Raw genomic sequence first — 12,365 nt, forward strand, 5'->3', positions numbered from 1 at the left:
TGCCGGTGGTGCCTTAAATAAAGGAGTTTGCTTGAGTCCCTCTTTGGAAGTAGAGTCTGTGTTGAGGAGAGACCAGGTTCCTTGCCTAGTGCAGCAGAGCAGGGCAATGGGAGGGTGTTCCTAGCTGCTGAGCACAGGTGGGGCCAGAACACGAGCCTGTGCTGGGGGCCCCGCTCCCTACACGGGCCTCCCATGCTTTAAGGGATGGCCTCGCCTGTTAAAAGCCTCGACCCTGGGTTTTCTCTTGACTCTGCAGAGAGAAGAAGATGGTAGAGATCAACTTCCTGTGTGTCCACAAGAAGCTGCGCTCCAAGAGAGTGGCTCCAGTGCTGATCCGTGAGATAACCCGGCGGGTTCACCTGGAGGGCATCTTCCAAGCTGTTTACACTGCCGGGGTGGTGTTACCAAAGCCTGTCGGCACCTGCAGGTAAAAACCTCTTCTTGGAGAGGTTCTCAAAATGGTGGTGTGCCCACTCTAGTTGGGGAGCTTGTGTCACCATGAGTCACAGCTCTGCCCCTCAGCTCAGTGCATGGCCGAGAGCATCCGCTGTTCTGGTGTCTGAAAAGGTGGGGGGTGGTGCCCACAGGAGCCGAGTAGGGCACACAGGGAGTGAAAGGGAGTCAGTAGGAACGACAGCCTGCACAGCGCATGCCCTGTCCAAAGGGGTCAGGCTTTCTTAGCTCCCTCTGATTCCTGCCATGTGGAAATGGCAGGGGGTCAGTCTGCTGGGGGTTTGTTTTAAAGGCTGAGCCCAAATCTGGTTCTTTATGGTAAATGTCCTATAGTTTTAAATGAGTGGCTCTGTTTTGTTCTGAATATTATGTGGGCCAAAGAGAGCATGTCTCATCTCTGTGAACCAAGCAAAACCTCTGTCTTTGAAAGTTCTTTGGAACAATTGAGTACTCTCTGCCTTAAGAGCTTCTAAAGTGAAAACATCAGTTAGGTGCCAAAGAGGAGGGAGGCAGAGGCCGGACGTTTGGAGAACCTCAGGTCTTTTCCACTGATTTGATTCCCCGAGTGAGGACTCCTGTCCCAAGACAACTGCTGGTACGGAGGAGGGGCTTGTGAACTTGAGGAAGAAATTATGGGAAGAACTGTGGCCGCTCTGCACTCACTGTGGGGTACGCTCTGCACTCACTGTGGGGTACGGAGCTCCTGGGTGGCCGGCTCAAGTGGGGCCTGATGGCTCTCTCATGCCACCTGCTGGCCATCTGGAGAGGTCCTCTTAGTGCGACTTGCCACAGCCCTCTGAGGACAGGAGGTCTATGTCCCCACAGGTACTGGCATCGGTCCCTAAATCCCCGGAAGCTGATTGAAGTGAAGTTCTCCCACTTGAGCAGAAACATGACCATGCAGCGCACCATGAAGCTGTACCGACTACCAGAGGCCAGTGGGGCCCCGGGGCCTGGGCAGGAGCGGGAGGGTGGCGGGGGGGGGCGGGGGAGCGGTGGAGGGAGGCCTGGAGACCGGGAGAGCCTGGTGGGGCCTGAGCCAGGGGCAGGGGGCTCTCTTACCAGAAAAGCAGCCCAGCCCATGGTTTCCAGATTCCTGGCCTTGCCCTTTCTCTCCTCCTCTTATCTGTAGCCTGGGTTTTATTTTAGTTGGACTTTCTGTTTTCCCAAGTCTGCACCTGGACTCGCTTCTCTGCCATCTGTTGGCAGACTCAGAGAGCGCCTATTTTGTAATCTCAGCCTGAGGGCAGCACAGTGGGGAGAGGAATCTGCTGTACTGCAGCCCATCCCAGGACCAGTGTAAACGAGCCATAGAGTATCTGTTGCTACTTCTGCTGAGTCGGGTAGAGGGTGGGTGACTGAGCCTGCGAGGGGAGCTGAGATTTCCAGGCTCAGTCCTCCTGCTCAGATTTTGCCGCTGAAGGACCAGGCAGCTTCGGTGAGCTGGTTTTCAACTCTGGGCCTTGGTTTGCCTGGTTTGCCAGTGAGATGGATGCTCCTGGGTCTTACAGTCCTTTCTCTTCCCTCAGAGCCCTTCCAGGCAGGGTCAGCGCAGTCACTGGGTGCCGGCTGACCCGAGGGTCGACCCACCGCTGGGCCAGGGTCATCAGTGTCCAGTTTGGAGGGCCCGCCGCAGCACAGTTAGGCACTGCCCAGGAGACCAGACTAGGGAGCCACAATGAGTGTCCCCTCCTTTCTGTTCTCATGCTAGACTGGTCCCGCCTGCTAGGCAGACAGAGAGCATTCTTTTAAGTGGTGTTGCAGCTAGGACAATGTCTCTGGATCTCCTTGCCTGTGGGAGAACCCCAGCAGGGCTGCTTTTTCAGTCCAGGATTTGAGGTGTCACTGTGGGCGGTGCCACGTAGAAATAAGGTCAGTGAGTGTTCCCTAGCGACATCAGGTTTAGCAAGGAATTTTGGCAGCTGGAGTTTGTGGAGCTGCAGTTTTAAAAGCAATTCCTGTTCACCTGAAACTAACACAACGGTGCTACTCAAGTATACTCCAGTGTAAACTTACAGATAAAGCAGGTCTTGCACTGGGAATCGGTTGTGTCAGGCAGTGACTGCGGTATATAAACCTGTCATTATTTAGTCACGAAGTTGTGTCCTGACTCTTTTCTGACTCCATGGGTGGTAGTGTGCCAGGCTCCTCTGTCCATGAGATTTCCCAGGCAAGAATATTGGAGTGGGTTGCCATTTTCTTTTCCAGGCCTCAGCATGGAACCTTGTCTCCTGCATTGGCAAGCAGATTCTTTACCACTGAGCCACCAGGGAAGCCCCATATAAACCTACTCCACCCCATTTGCAGATTTGGCTGACCTCACCTCAGACGGTAAAGAATATGCCTGCAATGCAGGAGACCCAGTTTCAATCCCTGGGTCGGGAAGATCCCCTGGAGAAAGGAATGGCTACCCACTTGAGTATTCTTGCCTGGAGGATGAGCAGAAGAGGCTGGCGGGCTACAGTACCTGGGGTCGCAAAGAGTCGGGCACTATCGAATGACTAACACTTTCATTTTTTTCACCTTTGTGTATTAAGCCCTTGGGGATGTTCCCTCAGCCACAGTATTTATTCCCGAGCATCACATGGCTTCTTTTCCACTTAAGCATTTTCTAAGGAGAAGCAGCTGTGGAGTGGGATTCTGGCAGGAGATTAAGTCCTGGGAATTTAATGCTTTTCTTCTGAATTTAACTGGCATCACTGTCCTGCCGGGGGTGCTGCTGGTCCAACGGTGTGCTAGTGGACATCCCTAAGTGGGCATCCAGGGTAGACTCTGCTGGGCCCCCGGGGTTCCACGGTGCCTGTGGCTGGGTGCCTGTGAAGTGCCCTAAGTCGGTAGGAGATGGAGCCGTGCAGAAAGAGACGAGCTGCAGTTGAGGGGGAGAGGATTGTGAGGCTCAAGGGTGGGGAGCTAAGAAAGCCTTTGGGAGGCCCAGGAACAGCCCTGGGCTGGACCCACTTCAGCACATCCATGCGTTGGCCAGGGCTTCTTCATCACGGCACCGTTGACACTTTGGGTCAGGTAGTTTGGTCAAGCAGACCATCCTGTATGTTGCAGAAAGTTTACCAGCATCCCTGGTTTCTCCATGCCAGCAGCCACCCTGCCCCTAATGTGACAACCCAAAAACATCTCCAAATATGGTCAGATGTCCCCTGGGAGGCAAAATCGCTTCTGTTGAGCGCTCCTGGGCCAGAAATACAGACGGTCACAGCTACAACAGCCACTGGTTCCGAGGGTGGCTGGTCTTGGGCCCTGTGCTGGGGCGTCTGGAGCAGGCAGGGCTGTGATGGGCTGTGTTTTCTTAGGAAGCCAGCCTGGGCCATGTGGATAAGAGATTGACGCAACAGCCTTAGCCAAGGATGGCAGCCTTAACCGGCAGGGAAAGGGCCAGATTCACCATGAGGGTGGGACTTGTGCTTGCGGATGTGGACAGAGGGTGAGAGGGGGCTACCTGAGATGATCGAGGAGGCTCTCTTGAGGGCCTGGGCGGGTAGACTCGGTCAGGGTAGGAAGGCAGACAGCACGAGCTTTTCAGTTCATGGAGGACTTGAGAGGGAGCCAGGGCGCTCATGGTCAGCACATCTCATGCTCTCTGGTTTCTTTCTTCCAGACTCCCAAGACAGCTGGGCTGCGACCAATGGAGAAAAAGGACATTCCAGTAGTGCACCAGCTCCTCAGCCGGTACCTGAAGCAGTTCCACCTCACGCCTGTCATGAGCCAGGAGGAGGTGGAGCACTGGTTCTACCCCCAGGAGAATATCATTGACACTTTTGTGGTGGAGGTGAGCGGGGACGCGTGTTCTGGGCCTTGGCCCCGTGGACAGGGAGGCGTTCTCCTGCAGTGATGGGTATCCCCGGGCTCGGTAACCGAAGAGCAGTTGACCAGAGAGTTGGCACCCTAGCCTTCCTGGACCACCTGTGCTTGGGCTCCACTAAAGGCAGGAAGTTGTAGCTTGCATTTGCTAAAAAGAGCTCTTCTGGCCCTGGCGTGAGCCCTTCATCTCTCCCTCCCCGCTGCTGACCCTGAGCAGACAGAGCTGAGCCCCACTTGGTCAGGTGAGCTCTGCTGGGTCTGGAGCTGGCTGGACGTTTGTGGGGCCATGAGCTGTGAGAAGGCCCTGTTGCTGCAGGTGGGGAAGGAGTGTGGCAGAGTCAGTCCCTGGCCCAGCCTGGGTTTTCCTCCCAGCGCCGTCCTCAGGTTCCCTCTTGATGTGTTTTCTCCTCCCTGCGTGTCCTGTTTCAGTTTCCACCCATTCATCTGGAGGGACAGAGCTGCCCGAGGGTGGCGGAGGGCAGTGGGAACATTCTGTTCCCAGGCTGCGTGGCCCCGTGCCGGTGTGACCCTGCCTTCTTTATTGTCTTCCCATCAGAATGCAAACGGGGAGGTGACTGATTTCCTGAGCTTTTATACACTTCCGTCCACCATCATGAACCACCCGACCCACAAGAGTCTGAAGGCTGCTTACTCTTTCTACAATGTTCACACTCAGACCCCTCTCCTAGACCTCATGAGCGACGCCCTCGTTCTCGCCAAAATGGTGAGGAGCCAACCAGAGGGAAGGGGCGGTGGGGCAGTGCTGAGCACAGCTCTCAGGAGCTGCTCCTGGGCGGGGGGCTTCAAGGCCTTGTCATCTTCCTGCTTCACTCTGGGAGCAGCCTAGCGGTCTCCAGCCCTCAGCTCAAAAACTAGGAGGGAGCAAGGAGTGTCCACACCAGGTGAAGGCATTGAACTCCTGATGTATTTCAGTGAGTTTTGTTCTCACGGGAGGCGCTGCCAAGGAGCCTGAATAGCCAGGCCTGCACGGGGAGGTGAGGGGTTCTCCTTACGACCTCCCCAATGTGGGAATGGGAAGATTGGTGGTGTCTGTTGTGGTGAGTCATGAGCCGCTGACTGGTGGGGCATGGCAGGGAGGGGTCCAGGTTTCTCTCTCACCTGAGAGGTCACTGGGCAGCCCTGGCCCGTGGGGTCTACCTGCGCTCGGCCTGGCCCACTGTGCGCCGGCTGCCGGCCACCATCCAGTCCCTGATCAAGTCTGTCACAGCCTCAGAGAAGCATGTCACATGTCATTAAGTCCCTCGGTGCGCCAAGGCCTGGGACTTGGGGCGACAGGGAGTTGGGGAGCAGTGAGGCTCAAGAGCAGAGGTGCTCTTGAGCACCTTCTCTTAGGAAAAGGTTCAGGCCTTGGTCTCCAGAGAGGACTGTGGAAGTTACGTGCATGTTTCAGGGAAGCATAGCAATGGGAGCGGCGGCCTGGACTCTGGGTGCACAAATGCGTCCTTGGGGGGACGCTGCGGAGAGGCCAGGTAAGGTGGCACTCAGCATGTCATGAGAACTGCCACCAGAGAGCAGGGCGTTAACGGGAGTCTGGATGTCCACAGAAGCAGCAGGCGCCTCTGAAGGCAGATCGCTGCCCTGGCCGCCTGCCCGTGGGGTGGTTCTGATACAACAGGAGAGAGAGGGCAGGAATGCGAGGCGGCGTCCACCCATCCTCACCTGTCCTTGTTTCTCCCTGCTGCCCCGCAGAAAGGGTTTGACGTGTTCAATGCACTGGATCTCATGGAGAACAAAACCTTCCTGGAGAAGCTCAAGTTCGGCATTGGGGATGGCAACCTACAGTATTACCTGTACAATTGGAAGTGCCCCAGCATGGGGGCAGAGAAGGTATGTACATTCTGGGCACCCTGGCAGCTGGGCCCACTCGGGGCTGGCCTGGGTCAGGTGTTGGTACCTGTAATAGAAGCAGGGCCTTGGGTCTGGGATCCAGCATCAGTCTGGGCCCTGGAAGAGTCCCCTCCCTCTGGTGGCCACACGAGCAGGGCCAGTGTTCCCCTTTGAGCAGCAGGTGTGAGGGGGGCAGAGGGCACAGGCCCCTGAGCCACACGGAAGTGGGAAGGTTGTCAGCCTCCTCCCACCAGGTGAGTGGCCTCATCCAATGCGGCAGGGCTTTGGGACTGTCCCAGGACACTGGCCAGTCACATGCCCGTGGTCTGCCAGGAAGAGAGAGTCTGACTCAAGGGGCTGCTGCCCTCGTCCCAGCATGGCCCTTCCTCTACCAGCTCCAGAGGGCAGCTCAGGGCCAGGGGAAGCCGACACTTATAGGGTACCTGGCAGATGAACTGGAGTGCGGCCTGGTGCCCAGTATTCCTCAGGGTGCTGCAGATAAAGGCTCTGATGTCTGAAGCATCAGGTAGAGGTTGAGTGAGAGCCCAGGACTCGCCGGAGCCTGCTCACTCCGCACAGTAGCGCCCTGCGGACTCTCACTGGGCCTTCAGGACTGCACGGGGAGTAGGGGAGTCCGGATAGCTGCCCCCTCAACTCTGCCTTTCCCCTCTTGGCTCTCCTAGGTTGGGCTGGTGTTACAGTAACCAGTTGCCAGTGAGATTCTGGATAAAGCCACTGAGAATTACCAGGAAATGGAGCCCCACCACTTGTTGGTCCAATTTTCACAAACGTGAGAATCCCTGGCAAGGGGAGCAGAACTGAACCGGCTTTACAGACCGCCGCTGAACTTGATGATTGTATTAATGGCGTAGGCTGCGAGATGCCATCTCTGGCCGTGTCTCTGGTCTCCCTGTTTTCCAATTAATCGCATCGTTATGCAGCCGCGATCAAGGGAATGTAACTGCTGAAAACTAGCTCATGATTGGCATATTATGGAGTTAACGGGTGAATAATAAAAGTATATATATATATTATATATATATATAAATATTTTAAATATCTTTCATGTTCCAAATGTACAAGGATGTTTGGTCTCTAATGAAAAACTGAATCCAGATCATTCCTCAAAATTCGACTCTAAGGCCAGTGCCCGACAGACACATATCGGTACAATTGAATTGTTTCCTTCTGAAAGCAGGCATGGACTTTTCTCAGGGGAGCAGGAGAAAGAGGATGTGGGAGGCTTACCCAGTTCCCCTTCTGAGTCAGCTGGGTTTGATTGGCTTGGCAATGGCAGCGTCGGGTGGAGGGGCTGTGCAGGGCTTTGGGGAGGGCTCAGCGCTCTCTGGGAAGAGCAGGTAGAGGCCTGGCTGGAGCAGACCTGACTCTGAGGCGCTCCTGCAGGGGTTGTACCTTTTTTGCATCCTGAACCTGCGCAGCAGGGATGACCTGTGAAAGTGCGTTTCATGAATCCAGTTCCCTCTTCTAGTCCTCTTAGCCTGCTCCCTGTAGGAAGTCATCCTGCCAACAACTGACTTTTACATCCAGGCTCTCTAGCCAACTGTTGCCAATCTTATATGACAGGGATAAGTCCTGTGAGATTGTTTTTCCACTGCCTGGGGTGACTGGCAGTATGAAGGGGACCTTTGACCTCCTTGTATAGCACCTGGGACCTTGTGGAGACTATGTCAGTGCAGGCCCTGCCTAGCTCATCTTAGAGCAAAGAACCAGGACCTGATGCCCCCAGGATTGGTTGGGCAAGGATGGTGTGGGGCTGATACCCAGACCTCAGCCTCCAGCCCTGGGCCGGTGCCTTCCAGCCCATTAGCCGTCTCTGCTCCTTTCCAAGACATACAGCCTGCAGGTCACGGCAGGGAGTGGTGATGAGATGCCAGTCTGCACTTGGCAACAGAAATGATTTCCTGTTGCCATTGTCAGAGTCTGATTTCCACTGATGATGTGTTGTGGATTTTTGCGGTGGTAATGGTGACTGATGCTGCCTATGGCCCTCCAAATAATGGAGGTTCCAGTCACATGACTGTCACGTAGGCATTCCTCAGTTTCGCTCAGCCAAGTGGTTTGGGGAGGGTTGGGCTATGAATTGTCAGCAGCAGCAACTCATATCCAGACTTGTATGTAACTTTTGCTCTAGGACGAGGTCAGTGGGTGGATGGTGTGACGTGTGAGGTAGGGGGTTTCCTGGCTGCTTTTACCTCTACTTGTAGAGGGAAGGAAGTCTTGCCGGCAGGCCAGGCTCAGCCCAGCTGTGGGAACTGAAATCGTGTTCCATGGGCCAGGAGGGCTGTGTTGCAGGCTGTGGGCTCTGGTGAGGTTTGCCAGAGACTGATTGTGCAGAGTCCCCAGAGCTGGAGGGGATCATGTGCTTAGTTGGGATGGGGCCTGTGCTGCCCCTGCCCAAGCAGGGCTGCTGGCCAGGCTTTCTGCAGACGGAACCCCCAACTCCATTGATCACACTTTCATCAGAGGCCTCTAGGGGGCCTCCTTTCTCCCCGTCGTCCCTGTGCTGCAAACTGTAGGCCCCCATCGTGGCTGACCTTTGACTCCTTGACTCCAAGATACCCAGACCAAAGAAGCTGCTGTTCTCAGCAAGATGTGCACTGCATTCCACAGACGGCGGAGTCGGAGAGGCAGGGGCTTGCCCACACAGCCTCACAGACATCAGACACATGGCATCCCATGGCCCAGAGCAGCCCACCCTGTGCGTGCTTCTAAAGATGTCAGAGAACAAAGTTCCCGACTCTCCCACCTCAGGCAGGACTGGAACTTGGACAGGCTCCCTGTCACAGGCTTGCTCAGCTCTGGGCCAAGTCCCGGCCTGAGCTGCCTCTGAAATTTGGGGTGCCTGACGGCCCCAGGAGTGAGCTTTGCCTTGGTGACTAAAGTCATGGGATGGAAACTGTGAGGCCCATGCCCGCTCTGGAAGAAAGCGATTGCCTGGGGAGGTCCCAGTGTCTCCCTGCAGTCACTCCTTGGACTCTGCTGTCGCCCTCTGTAGGGACCCTGCCCTGCCTTCAGCACCACCCACAGGTCTGCAGGAGTGGGGTTGTGGCTGCTCTTAGTCTTCTTTTTGCCCAAGCACTCCCTGGGTTCTTCACTCGACCCGTTCCAGGACTTCTGGGCAGAGAGAACCATTGCCTGGGGTTTGGGGCCTTGCAGGATGGTGGAGCCGTGACTGGCTTAAACCAAACAAGGCGAAGAGCCCAGGGCCTCCAAGCTCATCAACTGGGACTTGCCTCAGGCCGCCGCTCACAGTGGGCCTCCCGGGTGTGGCTTCGCCCTCTGCCTCCAGTGCTGGGCTTTCAGACTCCATGTTCCTGATGTTTACCTCCAGCCTTTGGGATGACCCCGCAGCACACTCCCACAGCCTCCTGTCTCTGTATGGAGAGAGCTGGGGAGAAAGGAGGTCTCGGTTCTGGACTGAGGTCTGCACAGGGCTGGTGTCCCCACGCACGCCTGCTTCCGAAGATGCTGCTGTCTCGTTTGAAGACCGGCCTACATCAAGCCACCGCAACACCTAGGTTTATGGAAAATTTCAGGCCTTGCCTGCAACTCCATTCTGACTGCCGTCACCCACTTGCTGACTCACTTGAAGCCTAGGGTGGGTGTCCCAGTGCTCTTGAATTCTTTGCCCAAAGATGACCAGCATTTAACCAACTGAAGGGATGGCCCAAAGGCCTGGATAGCTTCACAGCTTCAGCCCTGGAGAGGGTGGCTGCTGGGCCAGGGGACGGGGCGGGGCGTATCTCTGGCCAGGGCCTTTCCACCCCGGGCTCCCTTCTTCAGGCCTGGCCGCCTGCCCTGGAACCAAAGGAGACGCAGAGCTTCGGGTTATTACTGTCAGGGGAAGGCAGGCCTGCAAACAGACTGTCCCTGGGGAGGCTGTGGGGGAAGATTTCATTCAGATCAGTTCAAAAATACTGATTGACTGCCAACCAGGCGCCCGCATCCAGGAACGGGAAAGGGGAGGCTTCACCTTTGTGTCTTGGCTTTGCTCCGGGCTGTGGGAGGGGCATCCATTTCCGGGATGGGGGAAGAAATACCAAATGCATTGTTGTTCTGCTTGGTACATCTCACTTGTTTCTAATAAAGGAAGCAGCTGAACACAGCCTTCTGCCCTCTTGGTATTCCTCTGGTCAGCAGGTGGCAGGGGAACCCCAGAGCCCCCAATCTGGGCCAGAGCCCTCTCGCCCTGCAAGGAGGGCCCTCGTGACCAGAGACGCTTCTGAATACTTTCCTTTGGCAAGACTACCCTTTGAGGGCCAGCTTGGCTCTTTTCCCCCTAACCTCTCCCACCCGCCAGCAAGGAGCCAGTACTGACTCGGGTTTAGTTTGTGTAAGAGGAGCAGCCAGGCTCTAGGCCAGCACTCAGGACCTTGGCAGAGCCGCCCCCTCAGTCCAGGTCGGCGTGGCTCCTCTGACAGAGGGTGCGGGCACCACCCCTCCCCACCCCTCCCACTGTCCAGATGCCACCCCTCCCTTTGCAGGGCAGGAGCCAGGTGGTTCTTTTGAGCCACCTGGGGTGTTTTAATTATTATTTTCTTGACACACAGCATGTGGGATCTTAGTTCCCAGACTAGGGATCGAACCCAGACCCCCTGCATTGGAAACGCAGAGTCCTAACCACTGTACCGCCAAGGAAGTCCCCTCCAGGGGTGCTTAACAATGCAAGCTGTTAAGTCCCACTGAACCCAGAAAATTTCCCAGGAAGGGTCTTGAGGAACCATGTCTGAACTCCTCCCCACCCCAACCCCTGTTCTGTTCCTGTGGACCTTTTCATCCATGTACCCCTCCACGGCTGGTGCCTCCAAGTCCCTTTCCAGGGAACCTGGGCCCTGAGCAGCAGCCTGAGAGGTCCTGCCCCTGGGATCATCCCTGAAGCCTTTTCCCTGACCCTTCCAGACCTAGTTTAGGTCTCTCCCCACCCAGGAGCAGCTCACTCCAGGCTTTCAGGGCTGGGGGGGAAAAAAAAAAAACATAGCCCTGCGGGTGGTCTCCACCCAGCGGTCTTCAGAATTACCAGCTGTGTTTCTTCTTTGCCTTCACCTCCCATAATCAGTTCCTGTCGACTTTGTTGCCTTAAAGATTCTTCCCAGCTTTGGGGCTCTTCTAGCCAGAAACCCTCTTGCTGCATCAAACCAGAGATGAGAGGCAGGATTGGGGCCTCAGTCTGGTGGCCAGGGTTCACCTGACACAGGACCCCTGGCCCAGACCCCGACCAGACCTGGCCCTGTGGGGGCAGGACAACGCTTAGTTGCTCTCCATACCCTCACACTGGACCTGGGGCCTCACCTGCCCCCTCTGTGGGGCTGCAGGGTGGCCGCCCGGCTCTTCTGACAGCCCTGAGACTGTGCATCCAGACTACCTGGCCCGTTCCTTCATGGTTCCTGGATGGGGGGTGGGCATCTGGGCCGCTTGAGTCTAGTTGTCTTCTTTCAGATGCACAGATTCATCAGAACCAAATGCCCTCCTCAGTGTAAACACAGCAGGGTGAGGCCATCACTTTCTGCATCAGGTCCTGGGATGGCAGGAAGGTGGAGACAGCCCAGCCCTGGGTTCTATGGGGCAGCTTCCAGCGGCAGCCCAGCCCCAGGCCACCCTCTGGGAAATGGGCACCAAGCTCTGTGCTTGTTCAGTGTTGGTCTTGCTGCTTCAAGGAACCCCAGATGCCAGGGCTCCACGCTTAATCCCAGAAAGTCACTCTCTGATGGATTTCCTCCAGATTCTGTCATCTGCGGTCTGGGCACGCTCTCCCAGCATCTCTAGAGGCACCTGAGCAGCCCCCTGCTTCCCAAGCCTTTGTCCAAAAAAGGCTGCTTGGCTGGTGGAAGGAGAGTCCCAGGTCTCTGGGATTCGTCTACTGAAGAGACAGGGGCCTTGAACCCAGCTGAGCCTGGAAAGGGGGGACTCTTTCTGAAGTCCTTCAGAGTCCTGTCACCACCCCCTTTAAAGCTACACTTGCACCCTGGCAGAAGCCCCCCTCGCCATTCCAGATCCCCGGTGTGTTTCTCGGGGGGTGGCCTTGTGAACCGCTGTCCTCACAGTCTTGTGATGCTGGCAGCAGCTCTGAGCCAAGAAAGGTCAGGGCTATTTTGAGCTGTGGCAGCCCCTCCAGCGCCCTGCCCTTCTTAGACAAATGACCCAGAGGCGGGAAGAGGCCCAAGGGACATCCTCTCTGCCCCGGCCCTCCCCGAGGCCTGTGGTTGTGGCCTCAGCGGTACTTAGCGGTGGCA

At 56.3% G+C, this 12,365-nt stretch overlaps 1 protein-coding gene across 1 annotated transcript in view; it reads left to right on the forward strand.

Annotated features, from left to right (window-relative positions):
* Positions 1-7,171, forward strand: part of NMT1 (N-myristoyltransferase 1) — a 30,816-nt gene extending 23,645 nt beyond the window's left edge. Inside the window, 6 exon segments of the mRNA NM_177504.2 lie at positions 257-427; positions 1,279-1,387; positions 4,064-4,234; positions 4,823-4,990; positions 5,977-6,114; positions 6,798-7,171. Of these exon segments, the coding sequence (NP_803470.2) occupies positions 257-427; positions 1,279-1,387; positions 4,064-4,234; positions 4,823-4,990; positions 5,977-6,114; positions 6,798-6,818 (778 nt within the window). The 3' untranslated portion in view covers positions 6,819-7,171.
* The last annotated feature ends 5,194 nt before the right edge of the window (positions 7,172-12,365 follow it).

Source organism: Bos taurus, chromosome 19, assembly GCF_002263795.3.
Source record: "Bos taurus isolate L1 Dominette 01449 registration number 42190680 breed Hereford chromosome 19, ARS-UCD2.0, whole genome shotgun sequence".
NCBI classification, from domain to species: Eukaryota; Metazoa; Chordata; class Mammalia; order Artiodactyla; family Bovidae; genus Bos; species Bos taurus.